General features: G+C 40.3%; 1 protein-coding gene across 2 annotated transcripts in view; it reads right to left on the reverse strand.

The window, feature by feature from the left end:
• Window positions 1-1,315: 1,315 nt before the first annotated feature.
• GAD2 (glutamate decarboxylase 2) overlaps window positions 1,316-26,270 on the reverse strand; it is a 41,012-nt gene continuing 16,057 nt past the window's right edge. Inside the window, exons 8-16 of one of the 2 annotated variants that reach the window (XM_034065292.1) lie at window positions 21,713-21,792; window positions 17,527-17,581; window positions 16,189-16,305; window positions 14,990-15,054; window positions 10,122-10,200; window positions 8,311-8,460; window positions 6,465-6,572; window positions 4,647-4,736; window positions 1,316-4,000 (exon numbers count right to left, since the gene is read on the reverse strand). In XM_034065292.1, the coding sequence (XP_033921183.1) occupies window positions 3,827-4,000; window positions 4,647-4,736; window positions 6,465-6,572; window positions 8,311-8,460; window positions 10,122-10,200; window positions 14,990-15,054; window positions 16,189-16,305; window positions 17,527-17,581; window positions 21,713-21,792 (918 nt within the window). In that variant the 3' untranslated portion in view covers window positions 1,316-3,826. Of the gene's footprint in view, window positions 4,001-4,646; window positions 4,737-6,464; window positions 6,573-8,310; window positions 8,461-10,121; window positions 10,201-14,989; window positions 15,055-16,188; window positions 16,306-17,526; window positions 17,582-19,631; window positions 19,700-21,712; window positions 21,793-26,270 lie in introns of those variants that run through there. The other variant, XM_031052518.2, reaches the window with a different exon arrangement.

Here is a 26,270-nt window from a genome sequence, read left to right on the forward strand (position 1 = left end):
GTTTATCAAGAACACTAACCACAGTTAGTGGATTGTGGTCAGTTGGGATGGCTCCAGACAGGTTTTGAGACCTCCCTGTGTGGGTCTTCCATAGCACTCTGCCTTGTTTTGGAGCAGACCAGCCTGAGGATAGGGTTATCCATTGATACGGTGCTTCTCATGGGGTTAGCTTGGACCATGACAAAGGAAAGAACGTGAGATTGCCATGCTGGTATGCTGTTGCAACAAATGATGTCATCTCCTCTAGATTCACAACTCCCCCTGTGCAGGGTGTTTTTGGGGGGTTTTGTGGTAAGGAGCAGAGAAAGCAACCAGAGCTTTCGTTCTCCTAGAACAATGCCAAAGGAGCCAGCCTTTGTGAAAAGCAGACACTTGGGCTGCTGTGCAAACTTCCTCTAGCTTGGGAATTTTATTTTGCCTTCTTTGAGCACAGTCAGGACCATGTACTCAACTCAGTTGAGCAAATCCATTCCTTCATGCAGCTCTGGGTGCAGCAGGTTTACAGCAAAGGCCAAGCTTCATGCACTCCCATAGGGCTAGTACTGCAAAATACTTAACCAGTGGTCCCTTTCCCAGTGGCAAACAAAGATCTTTATTGGGGTTGGATAGCATCTTAATCCCCACATCTTCTCCCTTTCTGCAATTCCTTCCAGAGCTCCTAGATGAGCTCTGTGCGGGTACTCAGCATAGGCATTCAGCTCCAATTCTGCTGCAGACTTAAAGAAATGATACAGAAAATCTCATTTCAGGCATAAGCTTTCTGACCACTGCTGCTCCAATGGCATCATTTTGTTTTCTTTCTCTGCTGCTGGCATCATGCTTGGTAGCACTTAAAACGGTGGAAGGAAAATACAGTAGACAGGTGACAGATTTTGGAGGAATGAGGCCCTGGACCAGGGGAGACATGAGGATTAAAACCTTTATTTCTATATCAGCTGTTTTGTCTTTTTTACTTCATGGCCTTTTTAAATTGCTGCCATCATCTAGTCTGTGTTGCTCTGAAAAGTGCCCTGACTGCTTTCACTGCTGTGCCAGAGGCTGTTTAGAGCCTATGGTTAATTTGAGGATAAGTGCTTGTGGAATAAAAAGACAAAACAAAACACAAAAAATTGTTGAGCCTGTCTGAGGAGAATAAAGCAACTAAATCTGTCTGTACAGATAAGGTAAATGAATACCAGATGGCAGATTTACACTTGTAAGCTGGTGCTGAACATTGCCTCAAAAAGGGTCTGGTGATGGAATTGATTTTTTTTATGTTACAATAGTTAGCAGAATGCATCTCGCCATGAAAAAATTCAACAGGAGCCATAGAAAGTTACAACTAAACATTCTCTTTATTGGGGCCTTGCTCTGAAATGGCACAAGTGATAAATGCTCAAAGTGCCCCTCAGTGCTGCTAATGAAAAGACCCAGAGTCATGTTTTACATTTTTATTTGGATTTAGATCAACACCACAGATAAGATATTTTGGTCAAACACAAGAACAGATTGCTATACCGCTCTTTCCTGGCTGCAGTAAATACAGTAAGGTGGAAAAAAAAGTGCTGGTTCTCTTGGAACACAGAATGTAAATCTCGGATTGGCACATACAGATAATAAATGTTATTTGCACTTAGCACTTTAAAATGGAATTGCACATGCAAGATGTAACCAGGCTACTGATCACTTCATTACTGTCCCTGTACTAGTTTTACTTTTTAAGCTCTTTGCTTGCCTTTTTCTCAGCAAGAAAAAAGGAATCTAATTTGTGGCTCTAAGAATTTCAGTGATTAGTCTGCTGATTTTGACACATTTAGCAAAGGTCACATAAAAGGCCTCCCTCATGGAACTGGTATCTCCTCTAGAGCCTGACTTGCAACACTAGGCATCGCAGGTAGCAATGGAAGTCCACCAAAGCAAGGTCTACCCACAAGCTGAGGAGGAGGGGTTAATACCAAGCAAAGATACAGTAAAGGGACCAGCGTGAATGCAGTTGTTACAATATCAAGAGTCAATACTACTACCACACAAATAATGACATATCAATAATATATTGTACAAGCTTATACAGCAACACATGTTGATTTGCAACATTGTACAGTTTAAATCTAAAGTGCACAGCCTCAATCTGAGGTGACAAAACAGTACTATCAATATAATAAAGGCAACACAATTACAGACACAATTTATTTCCTCTTACTTCATGTCCTCTTGATATTACATTGACTCAATACTCCACTTATCTATTTTAAATTAAATTAAAACCACACTGCACTTCTTTATTTTTTTTTCTTTTTTTGTCTTAAAATATTTTAGAGACAGCAAACCAATATTGCTTTACAAACAAAAGTTCAGGCAAAGCTGAAACCAAAACTTTAGTAGGGTTATAAGTAGACAGGCCTGAGCTGCAGAACTCTTACCAACACTCCCAGATGTTAAAGAGGATAAATTTCAGTTTTCATGCCAGAGACACCTCTAATATTAAAGAATGATGCAGCACATGAATTCTTCAGTAGCTGTGCCCATGGTTTCTAAAAAGGCTGCAAGGCTCCTCATGGGCTGTTTTAGGCAGATGTAGCCTTATGTCATTTTTTTCTGCACTTTCAAAACTTGTTGCAGACAAGGATGGAGTCCAGCACTGGGAAAGACCTCTGACAAAGCAGCTTGTTACTTAAACCCCATCCCTGTCACTCAGATTAGTTACATTTAATTTAGGCCTTGTCTTGCAGACCTGTACATCTGTAAGAAGCCTTTACTTTCTTAATGCAGCTGTGAGGTTTCATTAGTAAGAATCCATTTTTTTTAGTAAGAATTTCAGCCAATTTTAATTTTCAATGCCATTTTGGGCTGCTCATAGCATAAAGGGCTATGAGGTGAGCATTAATTCAAACATGTGACTTTTTTCTGGATTGGATTTTTTATTACAGGACACAGAAACCATCCAAATACAACCTTATTTCAGTCTTGGTTAGCACTGTATATTGATTGTGTCTGCTTGTTAGGCCAAGTGGGAAACATAAGTAAGAATAATAGCATCCTATTATTGTACTGTAACTGATCTTATTAAGTGGTATTAAGAGCTGCAGTACTCTTGAGGATTTTCAGTAATCAACCCTGGAGATGTACAATTCATATGATATGAAGAAATGAGGTATTGGTACCTCTTAAGAACGTAGTATGTGGGCTTATATTTTAAAACAAACAGTAATAAATATTTGAGGCACCTCAATCAAAAGAAAAAGGATCCTAGTTAATTTTCAGTTTCTGTCCTCACAGTTTTATAACCCATATAAAATAAAAATATATAGTTTACAAAATAGGATTTTTATATATATATATATTTCCTTTTGTAAAACTATACCTATTTAAATACATTTGAAATGCTGCTTTAGGTAAATTAGAAATTCTGTTCTACTACTACGAAAAAGGCAAAACATTGTCACTTTTAAACACACAGCTTTTATACTCTGCTTCTCACTGTGCCCTCCCACTTCCCTCAATGTAATTTTGTCATCATTTCGGGCAAATTTACATCATTCAGTCCAATTGCTTTTAATTTAAAGTAGTTGCTGTGTTAAAATTGGGGGAAAAATTTTCAGTATCTTCTGTTCTTCCTTATTTGTTTCAATGCAGTTTTTTTTTTTTGTAGCTAATTATAAGGAGGCTTCCTAAAATTCAGGAAAGGACTTTAAAGGAGCCATGTTTCTTGATTTTAAACTGTACTCTACTCCAACGCCACAATATAGAAATAGATTTACTTTGGAACAAACTACAAATACATTCGCACAGTTTGTGACAACTTAATTGTCTACTTGGAGGTCCAGGAACAGACTTTCACACCCAATTATTACAAATCTTGTCCCAGGCGTTCTATTTCATCAATCAGGAAATCAATGTCTTGGTGAGTTGCTGCAGGGTTTGAGATGACCATACGGAAGAAGTTTACTTTGTCTCCCAGGGGCTGATAGCTCACCATGGTTGTGCCATACTCCATCATCCTGGCTTTTATCACTGGTGCCACCTGCAGTGTAACAAAAAAGCAGGGGATTCTGATGATGCTTAGTATCATTATTTTCATTATTACCATCATCAATATTATTATTACAACAAAACACAGAGCTACAAGAAGTAGTTTAAATGAAAATATGTCCAATATAGATGAAAATGTTAAACTCTGTTATGGAATAAATGTCTCACTGAAAAGACATTTTGTTTATCCTGTTTCTTTGCCCTGCTCTTAAAATCACTGGGGAATTTACTCTCCTACTTTCTCAATATTGCTGACAGGGACACAGTGGCTCTTTTTTTCCTAGTGCTGAAAACACTGTTACAGTAACTTTCCATCTTCTTTTCATATGTGAGATTGTCATAGTATTACTAAGCTCTTGTTGCATTTGTTGAGTTTAGTGACCACAGTTCACAGTAACTTCAGTAAATACATACACAGCAAGTAAGTGCTCTACAGATGAAGCAAACCTGGGAATACAAACTTTGAGAACAGAGTAAGGTGGGGCCAGGCTAACCTGCAGTAAAATGACCATGGAGGTATCATTTGTCAGAATATCGTGAGGTGACCTTGCCCTGTGTCCTGGGAGATCATTTCAGGGGCTGCCTGTCTTCAAGGCTTTCACTGTTCCCTGCATGATGTTGTGGAGGATGCTGCTTACCTTCATAAGGCGGCTCATTTTTTCTTCGTTGTCTTCCATACCGCGCAAGCTGGGAGGTATGTACCAGAAACAGACATTGGTGTGCTGAGGCTAAATACAGAATAATAATGGTTTACGCTGAAAGAAATGGTCATAATATCTCAATTGCAATTAAGTTCATGCCTTCTCTCCCTCTCATACATCATGCTGTTGACAGCAGTCAATGGTTTTCATTACTGTGGTCCATTGAGAGTCATCATCATTATTAATGCAGAAAAAATAATTTTAGGCAATTTATTCCCAGGGTGTCAGATGCAGAAACAGATCATCCTGCTGAGCAAATGCATTTATGCCCTACTGAGAGGCATCTAGTTTTTGTAGGTGCTGTGTCCTCCAGAGGTGGAAGAGATTGTGCAGCTAAGGCTAGAGTCTCATTTAGAGGTAAGGACTGTGTCATTTGCTGTTATTACATGAGAAAAAAATACAGAATGTGGTCCTGTAAATAGGAGCCACAGGTGGTGCAAGAGACAAGTCTAAGACTGTCTTACATTTAATAAAATTTATTACTTCTCAGTTTGATTCAGCTAGCTGCGCTATTAATATGCATGCACCACAGCATCTTAGCTAATTTAACTTGCATGGGAGCACCAAGTAGAAAGACGTAAAACCTAGCTGACATTTTGTGTATTGTTGTAATGTCCCAGCAGTTGCTTGCCTTGCTTTGTTCCTCTTTGCTGGATGCTAAATGTATGAATTACAGCAACCTCTGTTGCTGTTCTCTGCTGCCAGCTCCTTTACTCATCATTAGACCCAGTGGACCAAATTCACTGATGATGTGTGAGGCAGGGGAAATGAATCACATAGAGGCATACAGGTATGAGACTGTGATCTCTGCTTGAAGAAATCTAGTGACTTTATCCTTGTGCTACAGAGCACTTGGGCATGCACTAAGTGATCACTACCAGGGAGCAATGTTCTGGCTGACAAAACCTTCCAGAGCAAGTACAGAGAGCAAAAGCTATCACAAGTATAAGGAAAAAAGCTAAAATTAGACCTTCTTTTTTCTGTTTTACAGGCGAAACACCAGTTAACTTTGTAACAGGCCTTCACCAGCCTGACCCCATCCAGAGAGGGCTGCCCACAAAGAGATGGCCAAATACCAGTCTGATGCAGTTCACAGGTACAGCCACTCAATCCAGGCTGCTCTACCTTGCCCTGAACACTGTGCTCCAGCTGAGTACCTGGCACCTACGGTCCCATCTCAGCTTCCCACCCTACATTAAAAACATGCCTAGAGATGTTTACACTCTCCATGGTGGCATCACCTCTGCCACATGAGCCAGCCAGGCTTCTGAGCAACACTAGCAACTCCACTGCATCCCATCACAGCAGGGACTGCTGTGCAAATGGTCCCTACAGGTCAGCCCACGTCCCTGCAGGTCTCCTGTGACTGCCCACTGGAGCATGCTGATAAAAGCACTTTGCACAACTGTCCTTTCAGAGTTGTGTGAGGCACTGTAACCCCCACTCATAACAGACTCTGCTATTACGAACTGCAACTTCTATTCATTACTTAAGAGCTGGTTCCAATTGTGTGTGTGCTGTGTCAGCCTGAGATGCCAGGGTGAAACTGAGCAAACTGAAAATGTGTGCACAGATGCCTCAAATCCCTTGTCCCTGGATCACACAAGGCAGAGAGATGTGGAAATGGTGGGATTTGTTACAAGGGACACTGCTTTTTGTCATAAACTGTTTGGTTTGAGGTGTTGGTAACATCCCAATAGGTTGGCTAAGGCAAGTGCTGTTGCCCAGATGGCAAAAAGAAGTTACAATACATACCTTTCCATCAAACACCATTTCATACCCTTCTCTGTTCTTTATTTTATTGTATAGGTATTCAGCAAGTTCCAAGCACTTATCAATTTGTGCTTCAAATCCTGTGGTTCCCTTTAGAAAGAGAGGGAGAAAACAAAACTGCATAAATGTTCTGTAAACCAGAAGAGTGAAAGAACCATGCAGCACTTGACAAAGCATCAGACAAGTCACTTATCAGTCTCCCTGGGACAGATGAAGGATATGATCCTGTGAGATGAAGGACTTTGCTAAGCAGAGCTCTTTTGTCTCTAGCTCTTGCCACTGACTTCTCTATAGCCACGTCTACAAAACAAGCACCAGGTACTAGCTTGGTTCTCCACAAAATATTAGTGACACTTTCAATGAAGGGCATCCTTGGTAGATTTTGCAGAGAGCCTGAGCACAGTTTTGTATAGCCTGGATGGCACAGAAGAGCATGTCTAGAGGTGCTGAGTTTCAGACATGGAGAGCCTCCTGCTATTTTGAGAGTAAGGGATTTTAATCTTCCAGGGGTGATGTGCTGGGGGCTTTTCAAGAATAATTTTTCTTTTCAGTTAAATGCAGAATGGGCCATGGGCTTTTACAGCCTGGCCTGATGCCTCTGAAAATGCACATTTCCTTTAGATACTGCCCTGCCTCTGTAATGTTTTGTCTCTCTTCTAATAAACTCAGAGGCTGTGGTTTCAAGAGCTGCAGCAAATCTTGGGTTTTCATCCTTGGCGGAAGTCCATAATCCTTTCCCTGTGACATCATAATTGTTCCTGCAATCACAAGCTGTGATGCCACAAAGAAAGGCTCCAGCTTCATGAGGCAGGAAGGAGAATAAACAGCTGGAATACACAAACCATTTAAGAAACACACATCCTATTTCATATCATTAATATTAAAAGCAGGGTGTGAGAAGAGAAAAAGCAGTACAAGGCATACTGAAAACTCAGGGTTTAGAAGAAGAAATGCCTGAATAATAGATGCATGTCCCTGCTAAATCTGTTCTGCCAGTGCAGAAATGACTTAAAAGGCCATGTCATTATCCCTGTGTATTGAGATTTCAAAACAGGGTAGAGCTAGCATAGCCCCAGGAGAAAGGCTTGGGGTAAAAGAGAGACATGTGGCTAAAACTGCCTGCCTCTCTGGAGACACCAGTTAGCACAACAGTTACTGAGACCACAGAAACTTCCACCCTCCTTTACAGACTCCCACACCTCCAGTGACATTTGATGTCTGCCTCAGAACTGCTTTCAGAGTTTTAATGAAGCACATGAGGATCTTTTAGGCTTTCTGGAAATTTAAACAGTGATGTCATCTCCTCTGAAAAAACTTGAGACAACTTGACATAACAGACTGGATAAATACATGGAAGAACTTAGCAACATGCTACAAATACAGATGAATCAATCAGATTTCTCAGAGAACAGATTTTGATGAGTTTTCCTCCACTCCTTCAATGACTTTGTACCTTCTGCATGCTCTGAAACTGGGTATCCCAGTCTTGATTTGCCATGTCTAATTTCTGAGTGTTGTTAAAAAATCCTTTTATTTCCAGAAATTTTCATAGCAACATTCCTAGATATATGATTTATGTTGTCAGACTCTTATAGTTACACAAAGCAAATGCTGTGCAAAGCCACAGAGTTCAAGTTTCAAAATCCTGTGTGCTGCTTTGAAGCTAAATCGTTAAAAGTGAAATCCCAGAAAATAATAATGTTCTTTCTTTCATGTTATATACGGGAGATTCAGGTCAGATATTTTCTAAAATGGTGATTGCAGAAAAAACCCCTGTATCTGGTGTGCATTATTTTAATGCAAACAAATATACTGCAGACAGTCCTACCTTTGCTCTCCACATCAACCACAGCTTGAAGACATCGACATGCCGTCCACACTGCAAAGCCTTGTCTCCAGTGTCATAAGACAGGTCATAGTGCTTGTCTTGTTGAAAGAGGTAGGAAGCATGCATTTGATTGCAACTCTGCATCAATCCCTTGTAGAAACAAAGACACAAAAACATGATTTTGGCACAGATGTGACTACTGTTTTGAGGGTTGCTTTGGGCAGGAAATCACAAACAACCAAATGCAGTGGAATATGTGTCCAAGTGCAAAAGGAAAACCAAAAAAAAAGTGACAAAAGCAGACTTAGTTGGTCAGTATTGGACTAAGTTTGTCACATCCCATTCAGGGACCAGGACATTTTGGTAATGTGTAACACAGACATTTTGTTATTAAGAAGCTGGACATGGTGCTTCTTAATGTCATTACACATTAGTTTACTTTTGGATGTTGCCTTTATTCTTTTCCTCCTTTCCTCAGAAGGCATCTTTTCTAGTTGAGTCAGACAAAGCCTATTTGGTGACTAAGTAGTATTACACTACTTTTCCAATTGCTTTGGGCTCTGAAATTCTGATTTTCATTGTTTCCTTTCTCTGTAGGCACAGCTCTTTTCTGCAAAGCCCTCAGCTGCAGATTAGATGCTTAAGTGGTATAGAAAGCTTTGGACAGACTGAAGAGCATATGGACTTTAAACAACCAGCTAGAGCTATTTCTGGGTTTCAGGACACCATTCTGAGAGGCAGCTTTGTGGGAGGGCCAGAAGCCAACAAGGTGAAGACACCTGGCACAGAAAAGCAAGACGGTTCCTTTTTATCTTTTTAAGTGAAATGCAGGGAGCCATATTCTGGCTCTAGTTAAGTCCTTAACCAAGTTTAAAGTACACCTTAGGGCTGTTGCCTAAAACTGCAATTTCCAGTCCAAGAAGAATCACAATATGGCTGTTTATCATCAAGTCTAATCTTTACGTGTAACTCAAAACTGAGATAGCAAAATAAGAGCAAAAAAAAAAAAGAGTTTCCCCTAATCTGAGCCATGTGTTCTCACTAGAGGTCAAGGATGGTACTTACTTCAGCCAGGCAGGATTTGTCTCAGGGAACTGACCCAGAGGGCAAATAAAAGCCAGCTTCTTTCTTCCTAAGTGCAATCACTTTGTGTACAATCTGTTGTACAGCTGTTAGCAAAAAAAGCAACCAGCTTTTTGATAGCCGGTCTAGTAAGTGATGGTTGTATAGCAGCTGTCCCAGTAACTGATGGTTATATGAGAATTACAAGCTTGGAGGCTAATTTGAATTCTAGTACTAAATGAAATGTCTACTTTATATTCTTAGTGTTCCATTTTTACTTCCACATGCCCCAGAGTGGATATCTGGATCAGAGCTGGATGGAAATATCTATCATAAAAGTCTAGAAAGTGTAATGATACCTAGATACTGAACCAAATGTTCTGCACACATGCCATACCATTCACCCCAAGAGGACTTGAATTTGCCTACAGTTACATTTTATGTTGCACAGCAACTAGTGGGGTTACACAGTTATGCACTCAGTATTTAACTATGGACATTTTGAATGGAAAGCCACAAAACTCTATAAAGATTTTGCCATGGATTAGGTCTATTATTTCTGGTACACAGCTGCTTTAATTCCTTTTGCAGTCACAGCCTGAGCACTAGAGGTCTATTTCACAGTTTCTCTCATAAACCTCCTTACATTAGCTAGTATTAGCTATGGCAAAGTTATGAAGAAAAACATCCAGGATATTTAGAAGCAAAAAGTCAGAAAAGATCAGAGAAGCAAGTATACTGGGACATACCTCTTCTCTTACTAGCAGGGCTGAACATTGCAGTGGGACGCCCATCATCTTGTGAGGGTTCCAGGTCACTGAATTGGCCCTGGGACAGTAAACCACATGAAACTCAGACACTGTACTATGATAGTGAAACTATGGAGACATTTAGAAATAATTAGAATAATAATAAACAATGTGCACCTTTTTCTGAGCAAGCAAAACTGAAAATAATCATGGCTGATTATTAGGAAAGCAATGTCTTCATAAGGGAACTAATCTACATCAGTTGGTTTTTGGATGACAATCTTGGCAACTTACCACAGGGTAATTGCTCTGTTCACAGAACTTAACCAGTATTAAGCTTTTTGGGGAGTCACCTATACTTTAGAAACATTGGGCAAACTTCCTGAAAACACCCACTTGACTGATGAAATTTCTAAAGTCACACAGCTGATTAAAGATGCAGATAGGAAGCTGGCAAATGAGCAGATTCCTTCCTGTTGGTTCCAGTTTCAGCAAGATTTTCACAAGTAGCTGACACAGGCATTTAAAAAAATGCCTTTAAATGCTTCTCTGTGTGTCCAAGTCTGTGTGTAACTCAGAAAACCTGGCCCAAAGTAATTTTTATCATTGCTCTGCTGATGGTAAACTTTCAGAGCTGCTTAATTTTAGCTTGGCTATGGTAATTCAAACAATGGGAGGACTGGGTCCAAAATTACCACAGTAATAAACATAGAACTGATCCACCCTTCCACAGAAGAGTCTGATCCTGTCTCCCTTCAGGACACATTCATTTCAAAAATGAGCTGTCAGCCTAGATCTTGTGAACAAACAGGGTGCTATTGCAATATAGCCTAGGGAAGAGACATTAGGGACTGTGGCAAGGGCTGAATGGAAGATTGTCCAGTTGTTTATTATTCTAATTTTGTGTTATGCTTGACTTGCTGTTTTTAAATTACTATTATTATATATGATGATTAGCTGATAGATGTATACATTTGCATCCTCTTTGGCAGGCTGTCAAGGATTCATAGTACATGAAATTTCATATGGTGCAGTGATTTGAGTTTTGATCATATAAATTGGTATGAATAAGTCAACTGGTACAAAAAAAACCTTAAAGGATCCAGGATACACTTGCGGGTAACATTTATGTGAACAGAGGTGAGCATGTTAGAATCTGGCAGTATTTTCCTTTGTAGGACTTGGAAACAGAGCTGTAGGTTTATGCATATCTTTATAATTTCCTGCCAAATTGTTCCACTCCTTCAAAGCAAGCAACTCCATAATTCACATGGACAACGGGCAGCACTTCTGTGTTTTCTTCTTTGCTATTTAAATGGAACTCTGCAAGTGCCTGGTGCAAACTCTGTAGGGAATCATCTTCCACAGGCAACATCTGGCCACTTGGCTCATCTCTTCGAGTACTTGGCAGCTTTTAATCAGCTCAGAGTCAGTCATCTGATTACAACACCGAAGCTAATGATTCTGAACATGCATCCAGGTCTGTGAATTTCCTTTGATATGTTACTGTTTAATTTTTATCTGTGCCAATGCAGAATCAGGCAGAAATTCTTTTAAGACTTTTAGGTAATAGTAGTGGTATGGGTTTTCTCAAGTAAAAGGATTGTCAACAACAACCAGATGTTAATTATCTGCCTAAAACATTTGATTTACCTTCAAGTCACTCATTTCCCCAATTACATCCAAATACACACAGGAAAAAGAAAAAGTAAAATAAAAATCCACCATTTTTCATTTGTTATCAGTTATTCTGGGCTTCAATCATCATAAATTGCTGACTGAGACAGTGAAGTAAAAAAAGCTGCAGGGATCTACAGATGTTTTTTTTTAAAGCATCTCATGTATTAAAGCATGCTCGGTACTAAATAGCTGAGCATCAAGTTCCTGTGTGATTTTCTGGCTGTGGGTCACAGAATCATAGAATCATAGAATAGTTAGGGTTGGAAAGGACCTCAAGATCATCTAGTTCCAACCCCCCTGCCATGGGCAGGGACACCTCACACTAACGCAGGCCACCCAAGGCTTCATCCAACCTGGCCTTGAACACTGCCAGGGATGGAGCATTCACAACGTCCCTGGGCAACCCATTCCAGTGCCTCAGCACCCTCACTGTAAAGAATTTCTTCCTTATATCCAGTCTAAACCTCTGCTGTTTAAGTTTCAACCCGTTACCCCTTGTCCTATCACTACAGTCCCTAATGAATAGTCCCTCCCCAGCATCCCTGTAGGCCCCCTTCAGATACTGGAAGGCTGCTATGAGGTCTCCATGCAGCCTTCTCTTCTCCAGGCTGAACAGCCCCAACTTTCTCAGCCTGTCTTCATATGGGAGGTGCTCCAGTGCCCTAATCATCCTCGTGGTCCTCCTCTGGACTTGTTCCAACAGTTCCATGTCCTTTTCATGTTGGGGGCACCAGAACTGCACACAATACTCCAAGTGAGATCTCACGAGAGCAGAGTAGAGGGGCAGGATCACCTCCTTCGACCTGCTGGTCATGCTCCTTTTGATGCAGCCCAGGATATGGTTGGCTTTCTGGACTGTGAGCGCACACTGCAGCTGACTCATTTTCTCATCAACCAACACCCCCAAGTCCTTCTCCACAGGGCTGCTCTGAATCTCTTCTCTGCCCAGCCTGTAGCTGTGCCTGGGATTGCTCTGACCCAGGTGTAGAACCTTGCACTTGTTATGGTTAAACTTCATGAGGTTGGCATCAACCCACCTCACAAGTGTGTCACGGTCCCTCTGAATGGTATTCCTTCCCTCTAGCAGAAAATAAAGAAGAAATTTTTTTCCTTTAGAGATTTCAAATGGATGAAGGAGAGATTCAAGACTGGCAGAATTTGGTCCTCAAGCATCATTAAAAACAGACTGAGGTGCATTCACTGACCAGCTGCAGCCCCAGGAAGGCTTCTCAGAGCCTGCATGGGATCACTCATTTGGCTGCAGACATGCTTTTCTCAGGTAGCTGTCATAGCCTGCTCGTTACTCTTGGAGAGGGACACCAGACCGAAACCCCTGATGGTGGCCAGACCTATCTGCTGCACAAACCAGGGAATGTGCTTCCTTCAGGGTGCCTTGGAACAGCTTGAAATCTGCTCTGTGGGGGCTCTAGAGCACAGAAAGAATGGTTCTGCAACTTGTCCTGCCTTTTATAGGAGTGTTTTTGCTGGACTGCCTGTTACCAGAAGGATGTGAGTACTCAGAGCATTCCATTTTATGATCTCTCCTTGTACCTTGCTTCCCTATCAAACATGAGTACCAGCTCCAGTTCTCTTCTATTCTCATCTGTAATAACTGGGTTGTACTTGAATATCTACCATGAAACAGGAATGTCCATAAAAGTTGTTAGTCTTGTTCTTGTTAGTTTGCTCTAAAGGTATCCACATTTGAGACTTGGACAAACTGAAACAAGCCGTGTCCATCAAGCAGAGGAACAGCACTGGAAATGACAAATTTCATTAATTCATTGCCAAACATATGGAGATGGTGCCTATCAAAGCACTAGATAAAATCCAGTGGAATTCTGGATCTAAAGCATATTATCTGGAAAATCCTCCAATCCAGATTCAACCTGAACTTCTCATTCCAGCAGAATCTGCACAATTTGGGAGGGAAACTTTTGTTCTCAGATTCTGTCCTCATCGGCAGCTGGGTAAATATTTTAACTTGCTGGGTATTCTGATGTCCTTTTAATGCACAATATGTAAGTTTTGAGTGTTAGAAGCAGTTTTAATTAAATCAAATTCATAGAACCATTGGCAGCTTTCCAAATTTTGCATGTGAGATGTATGAGCAAGGAACTGAATTATCAAGGTATCCTCCTAATCTTCAGAAATAGGATAAGGAAGTTGTTATTTTAAATGACAAGGAACAGCAGTTCAATTTAGAGATAAAAAGGCAGAAGGGAGTAGTAATTAATTCTCAAACTTCATGAGCTTTGGAAAATACACAAATGTGAGAGTGCCTCCATCTAGCCTTGTATACTCTCCCTAGCAAGTGGCCTAAATAGGTTCCTTGGAAGAATACAAAACAGGGCAAGCACATACAAGCTTTCTCTAAATACTCTCCAAGCTCCCACTTATTTGTGGCTCACAGAATTCCTGAATGTTCTTCTTTTTTTTTTTTGTTTCTCCTAAATCTTAACATCCTATAGCAAAGAGTTCTACATCTTAACTAAAAGTCTCTGAATAAGCAGCTGGTTTTAAGTTTAAGCTAAGTCCTTCCAGACTCTGAACTGGGCTGTCATAATTTCTGTTCACCTGTGGCAGTTAACGTTGGACTTTCTGATCTTAAAGGTGTTTTCCAACCTAAATGATTCTATGATTCTATATCATGTTCATGAGCTCATGACTACAACCGTGTATATATCCAGGCACACATTTACTGAGAAGATGTAATTTACAGCTTGGAGAGGGGGTATTCTCTCCAGATATGCCAGAATAGTGGTCAGTGACTGCAAGGACACTTATCCAAACTGCACATGCATCCACCTTTATGCTTAAGACTTCACCATATGAAACTTCTAATTTTTTAGAGAGATGCAGTTGCTAATTCATGCTGGATGCTGAATCAGAGAATGTTGCAGAAACCACTTTGGGCTTACAAATGGATGCTGCAAGGAACAGAAAAGCAAACAAGAAATGTCTGCTGTTTTTACTATAAAACAGCTCTGTACCTGCACTACTGTAGCACCGAACAAAGCCACTCAGCAATGCTACTCCAGCTGGAAGGACAGTTTGCATAATTTCTTCATATTGTATCTCGGAGATAACATTGATTTTTGTTTTTATTTATAGACATTGCTATGGTAATCACAAGTGAGTTAAAATGCACTTAATAAGTGTGTTTAATTAACATTAATAAATCATACCTTTCAACACCATTTAACTTCCATTTGTGTTTTCTTGACATCAGGAGCCCGCCTCCCCATGCCCCCTAGAAGGCAAGACACATTATCTTAATGAGAGCTCTGCTTTTCTCCATTATGGCATCTGTGCGTTCAGATCAGTTTGGAGTCCTTTCCTTTTTCTTGCTGATGTGCATGTTCCAAAATGACCAGGCAAATGGGTCTGAGACATTAACTGTGCTAACAATTTTCTTCCAGTAGCTTGGAAGCAGCAGTTTATAGCCCATAATCTGAGTGCCCACCCTTATTGTCCTGCTATTCCCTACCTCACCACCTCCTCTGATACACACACACTGGGCTTCCCCACACTACAATTACTGACTTGCAGAGCTGCCCTGGGGTGAGCTGCCTTTTCTCCTTTAGTGACAAAGTGATGATAACAAACCAGACTGGGATTTCAGCTGCTTGGTGAGTTTTCATCGTTCTTCTGACCTCTGCTGCTTACCGCTTGCCCCTTACTCATTTGCTTTTGCTCACAAAGATCTGGGACAAACAGACCTTTCGCATGACTCAAAGTAATTTAAAGTACATACAAATTCTTCTTTTGAATTGGACTGATTTTGGCTGACACAGTAATCCAAGAGAAAGATGCTCAGCCCTATGGAAATTCAATCACCAAGCCTTTTTTGGGAGAGAATTTGCAAAAATGACACAAAAGCCATTAGAGGGCTGAAAGATGATCCTCCAGAAAGATTTATTGGCAGGAGCTCAGATGAAGCTAAGTAGCCAGTCTGATAAATTTCTCTAGCATTTGCATTAACCTGTTCAGCAATTTGTGAAACTTTATTCTAGACAAATGTAGGCTTTTCTTATGTATTTATTTTGCAGCTGCTGCAGAAATTGAGCCAGTGCTCAGTATGTTTCTTATGTATTTCTTGTACTAATAGCATTTAGAGGTAAAGATGAAGGCCAAAAGTCTTCAAGCTTGGTCATCTTCAGTGTCCCAGTTGCTTAAAAGTACTGCACAGCCACAGCTTCTAAAATGTCCCCCTGCTCTGAGCACTTCTGAGTGGGAAGTCAGTGCTTGGATATTAGGCTTAATTACAGAAACCAAATACAACTGATTTTGTACAAGCTAACACTGTCCAAAATGCTAATTAATTAATTAATTAATGCTAATTCGCCTTATAATCCACCCCCCCCCCCCATAAAATGATACTTACATCCACATGCATCCAGATTTTGTACTTCTTGCAGATGTCTGCAATAGCTATGAGAGGATCAAACGCCCCATACACTGTTGTCCCAGCTGTGGCACTCACCAGAAAAGGAACAAAGCCCTGCAAGAAAACACAGAGGCATTTGGCAAAGTCAGAGTGCTGCATCCTGCTCAGTCTGCAGCACCCCCAACTCCTGTGTGCTGCCTCCACAGTGAGCCCACAAGTGTCTCCTAGAGGACATCCCTGTTGCGATTACACTGGTCTACTCTTACTTTAGCTGCTAGTGGTACTATAATTTCTACCTTAAGGTGGCAGCAAACCTCCAAACCTGCATCCTTCATTTATTAGGATGCATGAGACAGATAAGAGCTTAGAAGAACAATTCTGCTCCACACCACCCGCCTGAAACAAACAGGTCTGCTCTTCAGGATGTCGTGTAAAACAAACCTCACCCAAGCACCTTAGTACAAGAAGTATCCCTGATGGACTGCGTGCTGGACTGCATTATTAGCTATCCCAGCAAGCGTCTGAACACACGGTGGTCCAGTCCTGTCAGTGGGAGCACCTTGCCTGGGTAGAGCTCACCTCTAACTCCATTCCTTGTGCAGAGGCAGGAGACAGCTCTTTTTGAAGACAGCAGTCTCTGTAAGGACCAGGGACCATCTCTTGCATTCCCTCTGCTAAAGCCTGTGTCTCACAGAGGAGCACTCATTGCTCTTGCACTATGATGTCTTTGGTCTGCCATTTTTATATCAGTGTTTCATTCTAAATTAATTTGTACTTATACTGATTTCAGAAACAGTACTCTGAGCAACAAAGGTGGAGTGCTTAGACTAGGGTTTGAACTATCAAAAAAGCCTAAACTTCCTTCTGTGACTGTCAGCAGGTTTGAGTGGCACTCAGGTAATTTTGCCTTAATTTTTGTCTACTGTATTGCCTTTCTTAGAAAAAGTGAGCTTTTAATGAATATTTGTGTTGTTAATTTGGTAAGTCTATGAGCAATACTTTCCATGTGTTAAAATATATACAAATTCCTCAAATGATTACTCTGGTCTTGTCAACAGTCAGCTGTGTAACTGCGTCACAGGCTGATATAAAAAAGAAAGATGTTATGCAGAACAACATATTTAAATAAAGCCAAATAACTCGTGGAGATTATAAAGTAGCTCTAAACCTATTTTTTCAGCAATGCTTCCCTTACTAATTGCCAGTCTACGTTAATGGGAAAGCCGGTGTTATTTTACCAGGGAAAACAAAACAACTAGCTGTATCATTCATGCTTGGTTTTGTTTGTTTGATTGATTTTTTCTCTTTTGGAAGCAGAAAAGCCAGTAAACTTACTTTTTGTTTGGCTTCAAGAATTCTTCTTTCAAGGTCTGATGGGATCATTTTCCCTCTGGAGCAAGAGAGAGTTGTATTAATAATTTGATCTTGAATTCAGCTCTTGCTGTTACTTCTTCGCTTCATAGGAAGCCCAGATAGAAACAAAGTGACTTTTTTCCCCAAGGGTTATACAGCTTTGAAGAGCACTGAAAGATTCTGTCCATTAGTTTGAGTTTCTACCCTAATTATTTTGTCAACTAATTTGCATCAATATGGTGATGGTAACTGAGAGAAGTTATCCTGTGGCCACCCCCATTAAAGACTGATGCTACTCCATGGAACCTCCTGTTCCTGAAACTACAGTCCTATGAATATGCTTCAGGCTCCTAAGGAGAGGCTCAGCCCACTATCCCAGGAAGCTAACTGGGTGCCAAATCCCATGGCTCCCTTCCAGCAGGCACAGAAAATACCAGCTGAGCTGCATGGCCTTGAGCAGCGCAACTCAGTTCTGGTGTAAGCAGTCACCTCTGCGTTTCCATCCCTGGGATGAACCTGTTTCAGGCAACTATTCCACAGTTTGGTGCATTACATGCTTGCATTTGCTTGCACCAGGATAGGAGAAGAAACCACCAGTACAGATGCATTAAATGCACTGTCAGGCTCTTTATACTGACTGTATTTGCAACACCTTTAGTATGAAACATTTACCTGAGATTCAGACTCAGTGGTATAAGGCTTGAAGGCTAATTTATGAACTCCTGTAAATGGATTAGGTGCAAGACAGAACAGTGCTGATACTGAATATTGAGGTTAATATTTTCTTTGCTTTAGCCACAAGCAAGACTATCTAAGAAGAGAGTGTGCCTGATGGCAATACAAACATTACAGCTGCTTATATTAGAGGAATAATATCTTCACTGGTTTGGATGTTGTCCATTTAGATTAACACTATTTTTTTAAAGACTTGTGCAGATTCTTTTGCTCACTAAGCCTTGATTTCCTATTGCTATAAAAAAAGAGCAATCTGTACTAAAGCTCAAAATAGTAGTTTCAGGGAAAGTAACAAACTCATTAGTTTTCATTTTGATTTTGTATAAAAAACCTGAAGTGTTTTCATGACATTTGGATGGATGGAATTTTTTTTAAAAAAAGGAAGAATTCTTGTAAAAAGATACTAGCAGTTTTTCTAAGTGTTCATCCTTACACAGCTCATAGTAAGGCAGTAATATTTTGGTAGAAATAACAGGTTTGTACTGCTGAGTTTTCTGCAGAATCTATTCTGTATTTCACTTGTTCAAAATACTGAAAGAATAACTGAAAATATTCTGAAAATATAATAGACATTTAGAGAAGCTCTGAAAGCCTAAAAATCCCTACTTTTTCTTGCAGAAATTCAAGGAAGGTCTAAAGAATATTCAACTCACTGTGAGTTTCCCCCAGTTAGTTACATCCACATGTTCAGAGAAAAGCAGTAGTTGTTTTATCATTAAAAACTGTTTCTGGCATCATTAGAGGAATAAAAAACCCCAAACAAAAAACAAATCAAACAAACAAAACCCCATAAAGCACAAACAAACAAAAACATGAAACAAAAAACCAACCAAAACCCCACAAAAAAACTAAAAACTGAACAAAACCAGCCAAAACCAAACCAAAACAAAAAAATCCCAATAAAAACAAAACCCCACCAAATCCCATGCCAAAGGAAGGTAATGGGTTCCTCCTCCAAACACAGATGTTGGTCTTTTAGCAGTTTCTAATTGATTGAGCTTGTGCATAGAAAAACAAGGAGCTGGGCAGATCCCTCCATTGCCCATATTTTTACCAAGATAAGTGATTATTCAGCCCCTGGTCACATTGAGTATGTGCAGGAATTCATAGTCAGATGAGTACGATGTCCAATCAGCGCCAAGCTTTATCAAGGAACAAGCAGTAGGTTGGCTTTGAGTACAGTCCAAACACATGCTGCAGCACACAACACTCTTTGGCTCCAAATCTAGCAAGCTAGCCAACAGCATTGCTTACTTGCACAGCATTTTCGTGGGTTATCACCTGAGCTCAGATGACCTGCAACGCTTAAAATACACAGCAAAATAATAGGTTTGTCCTTTCATGAATCTTACCCAGACAATGTGGCAGGGAGCTGCATGTGATGTGTTAGATGGCAAATGTCTACAGGCAGGAGGGCTACCCGGTGAGTCAGAAGAGTTTCAGAAGCAAAAGGATGCTGAGAACAGAATTAATTGGTGTCAAGGTACACCCACATGTGTACACAGTCTTCACTGCTGCCACATCAGACTGAAGTGTTTTGACCCTTCCCAGCTTTACAATATCTGAAGGGGGACTACAAGGGTGCTGAATAGGGACTCTTCATCAGGGACTGTAGTGACAGAACAAGGAGTAACGGGTTCAAACCGAAACAGGGGAAGTTTAGATAGGATATAAGGAAGAAGTTCTTTATTGTGAGGGTTGTGAGGCACTGGAATGGGTTGCCCAGAGAAGTGGTAAATGCTCCATCCCTAGCAGTGTTCAAGTCCAGGCTGGATGTGGCCTTGAGCAACCTGGTCTAGTGGGAGGTGTCCTTGTGCATGGCAGCAGGGTTGGAACTAAATAACCTTAAGGTCCTTTCCAACACAAACCATTCTGTGATTCTATGATTCTATGACCCCAAAGCTGCAGCTAATGCACTACTGCTACCAGTATGTCTCCATGGTAGTAAAAGGCAACAGAAATATATGGTTGTCCAGTCTGCAGTGTGAGCAAGAACATGATTTTCTGCACATTTTTCTGGCTTAAAATTCGTCACACATTTACACTATAGAGCAAAACCAGGCAAATTTTGTGGAAACATCAAAAGGATGTCATGATGCTCCTTCACTCTCCCACAGGTCCACATCTTCATGGAGGGTTGTCTCCACCACACCAGCTCAGTATCCTGTGCTAGCAGCCTGCTTTGTTCTGGTGACATCTGTTAGGATTTTGTGAGACATGCAGTAATCCTGCTGTTTACTTCAGGGTGGGCAGGGTAAACACTGTGGTCTTCAAAGAAAATTATCACGCTAATTTGCACAAGAAGAAAAGGAAGATACCACTTCGTTGATCCATGTCTGTCTTTAGTGAATAGAAACAACTGGATGTTTATTTTGATGTGTGGTTGTGTTCATGCTGTCATTAATTCTTCTTCACAGTGTGCTTAGTATTTTGTTGGTAAATAAGTCAATATGCAGGAGCCGTGCTTAGCACTGTGAATTGCTTAGGTGGTGCTCTTCTTTTAATGTGGGAGCAGAATATTTTGATAGCAGGAAAATCTTCCATTATGCTAAGCCCATAAATAATTCAGTACCTTATAACAGTGATATTTGGGATTCACTGTAAGAGCATTTTGTATTGAAAATATTCTCAGTAGAATCAATAAAGATGCATTCTATTAATTTTTGTCTCATAGAAAGTTTTTCCCTAAAACTGAAAATCTTCATCATAACATGTTGATTTTGTTAATATATCCTTGTTTTCTCAAAATGGGTTTTCACAGTGAATCAAAACTTTTTAGTGGGTGAGTTAAGCAAGAAGTTATCTACCACTGATTTTGTAGAGCCTGTGAGACCTGCAGGTTAGGTGCCTGTTGCACTACTCCTTTCCATGGGCCACCATCCTCCTCTTGGCCACAATCCTGCCAAGACTCTTCTTTCTACATCCCATCACAAGGGTGTCTCCTTCAAGGGCAACACAGGAACTGTTGTCCAGCTAGTAAGATGGTGGGGGCATGAATTAACAGAATTACATTTGCCCTTCAATATTTTACTCCTATAAAAGGCCCACTTCAACTCATTTTAATGGATCAAAATGTGGGAGTCTCTAAACACTCTATTTTGATCAAAACATGGTTCTTCCTGGTTTCGTAGCTGAACATGTAAGGAATGATTGCTAGTTTGGCATTTTGTTTCATTTCAGAATGAAAGAAAAAGAAGTATCAGAAATCCCTGAGGAAGGCAACTTTTTTGATGAGATCCAAAACCTGACTTGTAAAGAAGCTACTTGCAGAGCCAGTTCCTTCAAGTGGGGTAGGTCAGTGCAAGGCTGGTGAAGATGACAGTTCTACAATGAATTATACCAACTGTTGACCGCATCCTATACACTGTCTTTATGCTGAGCACCTGATGATCCTCTTCTGATAAAAAGAGACATATCTGGCATCCCTACTTACCTTTCATCACATCTAATCAAAATCACACTATCTGTACCAATACCCAAGGCAGCAGCTCCTTTCTTCACAGAAAAGTGACTCTGGAAAAGAAAATATTTTATTATGTATTATTTTTACTATTATTTCCTGTTTAATTTAACATGAAACACTACACCCTTGCAAGCCCTTCAGCAACCAGCCCCACACAGGCAGTAATTCTATTCATATGCATTTTGGAAACCTACCACTGTAATTTGAGGCTTCATACCAGGTCACCACAGTCAATTAAGGAAACAGCAATCACTCTATAATCTGGATTTACTCCTGGAATATTAATCCATAACTGTGACTGATAATGGACCCAAAGTCTGTCCTTGATGCATACCTGCGGCTTCTATTGCTTGTATGGATTCAGTTATGAACTTGGTTTACTGAAACAAAAAATTCTTCCCTCAGGAAATAATTTAGTTTGTGACATCCAGAGTGACGTGCTTCTGCTGTGTAACTTCTGGCGAAATAATATACTGAGAGAAAGTAAGATGGGAAGTCTAATTGTGATCTCATGCCAGTGAAACCTAGTAAAACTCCAATTAATAAACAGAGCTACAGCAGTTTAAAGCCAGAACTGGGCTATTAGTAAGACTATTAGTTAATCTGTATGTATAAAATAAAATGTGGACATTATACACTGGAGTACAAGTCAGCCTAATTTTCTCTAGCTCATAGGACTTAACTCCTGAGCCAGTCCTGGTTTGTAATTTTAAATCCTAATGATTATAATAATGAAATAGTTTTAGATCTAATTATACCTCCAAGAATCTGATTTTGTATTAACTTTTTCCCAGCTGTAACAGTATCGTCCGAAGTAATTTTAACTACAGATTGTTAAACTTAAAATAAAGGGCAATGTACACTTTGTGTGTACTATAGTACCATTAGCTTAGGATGTAACACTATTAAAAAGATCATGGAAATAAAAATCTAACAGGGCTTTTTAGGTGTCCATGATGTTAAAGAAGAAAGGAAGACATATACTCTGCAGAAGATCACAAAGCAGAGGAGTAACCACTATTGCTTTGCCAAGAGAGTATTTGGCTTCAATGGTAATGTGAGTAGCAGAGAGATTTAGAGAGAGACGGACATAATGGTTACACGTCTGCTTCACCTTAAGGCTGTGAAGTCAGTGGGATTTCACTGCATGCTAAAGAGCTCTGTACAAAATGAACACTTTGAGAAATGGAAATCAACTCTAAACCAGCTCAATGAGAGAGGAAGAAGTCTCTTCCCAACCCTACGGGTGTCCCTGAGCTCCATGATGCAGCAGTGCAGATTTATGAGAGCAGGGAGGAGAAGAGGCCATGAGAAGACTACTGGCAGGAGAAGGTTTATAAAAAGTTCTCAAGTTCAGGAAGATATCTTTGAACTCTGCAAAAACCAAAGAAGAGCTAGAATATTGTCACTGTAAGGACAGTTCGCTGATATGCTGTGTGAAGCTGGAACTGGATTTCTATACTTAAAGAAAAAATGTTTTTATTTGTGTATTACACAAACTGATGTGCACATACTACATAGTGTAATATATAAATAGAGATAGGGATGTAGGAGTGAAGAGCCACAGATACATTTCACTGGATTTTTAGTCAATGACATTACGCTGGTTAATTTTTCTTCTTATTCCGTACTAGTTAAAATATATTTACTATTGTAATTTGTTTTTCTAATAGAAAATAGAACTATTTAAAGTGCCTTAACAAAAAAGAAAATACAGATTTGAGTAGCTTACTATGAGAAAGAAAATTAAGCCCATGTGCTCAAAGACATCATCCACTGGAAATGGCCAGGTTTAGCTGCCTCATTGAGAAGTCTCATGGCACTGCTAAAGCAGCCCTGGGGGAAGAAATTAATGTAGTGCTGATGGCTTGGCTGCCTGGAGGCTTTTTACAGACTGAAGGGAATATAGCAGTCAGGAACCAAAACAGGTTTAGGGATAAATTGGGAAGAAATATAGAAATCTGTGCACAGAAGGGCAAATGCAATTACAATTTCTGAACAAACTTTGAACATGATATTGTCAATCTGTGTATACAGTCACAGACATATGACTGCTGTTCTGTCTTAAGTTACCATCAGAAGAATTAGTCCAATTGCCTGAGAGGCTCTAAAAGAGCTAGGCTGAAAGTGAAAATGGAAAAGATATGGTTTTAAGAGCAAAGAAAACTTTGCTCATGATAATGAATGTTAAATTTTGGGTTAATATTCCTGGGATGGTGCCAGAAATCTTGTTGCCTGTGTAATATAAACGTAAACACAGAAAAATATAAAGGTCAAAGAGAAGGAAAGGTTTGCACAAATGAGCCTGATTAGGCAGAACTAATGGGGAAAGAGGACATTAATTGTGACCCCTTTGGGAATACAGGGCTACAGACTGTTTGGTTACACAAGGAAGTGGGTTTGAACATCATCTTTCACAACACAGCCATGTAGAAGTTATGCAGATCTTAAGTCTTCAGGTGGGAAAACCAGGGTCAAAGAGGGAGGATGGGTCAAACTGCCTGATGCTGGTCCTGAAAGGAAAAGCCAGTCTAGGAGAAGCCGGCAAGTTTAGGGTTTCACCACTGTTCTGTGATTGCCAGAGACAGGAGGACACGAGGTGGGAACAGGCTGCCACAGCATCTTTCTCCCTCCCTCCCTTCATGCACTGCAAAAGGGTGCATGGAAGACTACAAATACACCTCCCAGTGGAGCAGGACCTCAGTTTTTCTCTGAAAAGAAATGTGGTTCAAGTTCAGTAGTTCTCAGAAAATCCTCAGAAGGAGAATGTATAAAGAATTAGCCAATATTAGTGACAAAAGCATATTATAGATCAGAAAATAAACTGGTGATTTTGAGCCATGGGAATTTGCCCTTTGCTTAGTATTTCAAATGTTGTTAAGAATAGGTCTGCTTGCCTGATAATTTTTTTCATAGCTAGCTTTGTAAATAGAAACACTGGGGTTTTTTACTTACAAAACACAGTGTAAATTTATTACAGGTACAATAATGAATAAGCCTATTGGAAAAAGGAGGAACTAGAGTAATTAAAAATGTTATGATGAAAATATTGTTTTTTTTATCTTAAATGAACAATGCTTCAATACACGGGTGCTTCTATTTTTGTAGCTTGCTAAATTACTTGCTGATAACCTGGCATGGTTGAAGCTGTCAGGAAGAACCATCCTAATTCCATGAGCTGGTTTTTCAGATTGCTCTTTCTCCTTACTCACATATATTCAGAGTGGCACAAGCTTTGTGGAGGGCTTATGAGGGGCAGTAAGTTCCCAAACGCTGATCAAGCTGAGCCATCCAGCAGCTGAATCCTCTGGCTGGCAGCCTGGTGCCTGGCAAACCTGCACCACCAGCCTCACCCCATCAGCCACCCACCAGCAAAGGAGGTGAACACACTTTCTGCTCCACCTCTCCTAGACTTTAAACAATGTGGGATCCCTGGATGTGTAGGCTGGGCTATTTCTCTCTTAATTTTAATCCTCTAAACATGTGCGGCTGGTCTAGGCTTGCTGTCTGGGCTCCTGCAATCGTGGAGAAGAAAAACCACCTCCAGAAGGCACCTCATTCTGGAGGTTTTGGCACCCATTTTAGAGTAGGATGAGTTGTCTTCTGCAGATCTTGCTCTCTTTTTGTCGGCTATAAAAAGTGTATGGACAAATTCAGATTTATATGTTTACACTTCAGGTGATTAAAGTGACGTGACATGAGTCCTGTCTTTAACACGTAATTGTAAGCTTTTCCTTCAATTATCTACAAAAAGAGTAGACTGCGTTCTATCACATTTTTAGATACATTGTAATGACATATGTTTCCTATTGTTTCCTGTAGCTACCGCTATTCAGTTTTCGAAGCTATTGGCTAATGTCAGGAGAGAAATGGATGTATTAGTGTTTCTGCACAACATACTAATACTTTGCATTTTTTAAATGTATGACTTCATCCTGCTTTTCTAACACACTTGTTTTTCCAGTAAGGGTAATTTTACAGCATTATCTGTGGATAAGAAGTGTTGCACTGAGTACAGGAGGATCCTGTAGTGGTGTAAAAGTCACAAGTTGACTCTATCCCAAATGACTCATTTGGGATAGGCTGCCCTAAAGCACTGTTTTTTTTCTGGATAATGGTTTTAGTTTGATTTGAATGGTGCTATTTGAATTAAGTTGCTCCTCAAATAAGACCTTTTGTTTCCTTAGGTGGAAATAAAACTACTTCCTACTTGCCCTATATGCTCTGAAATATAACTTACACTTTCATCATTCATGCTACTAAATGGAAAATGTGATCTCTAGGCTTCTCGAATCCTTACTCTGGAAGCCCGGCCACACAGGTCATGCCTCGGGCTGCTTCTTTCATGTGGCAGTCCTGCAAACTCCCTCCTAAGCTACCAGCCAGAGGACAATGCTACCTGCCATGGAAGCAGTGGGACTAGAGATCAGTTTTTCATCCTATGCAGAAATCTACCTAAAATCTTCCATGGGCTGTGTGAAATGGAGGTCTGTTGAGCTGTTTGATTTGAGACAGAAGTCACTTCCTA

This window comes from Melopsittacus undulatus, chromosome 1, assembly GCF_012275295.1.
Source record: "Melopsittacus undulatus isolate bMelUnd1 chromosome 1, bMelUnd1.mat.Z, whole genome shotgun sequence".
In the NCBI taxonomy this organism is placed as follows: domain Eukaryota; kingdom Metazoa; phylum Chordata; class Aves; order Psittaciformes; family Psittaculidae; genus Melopsittacus; species Melopsittacus undulatus.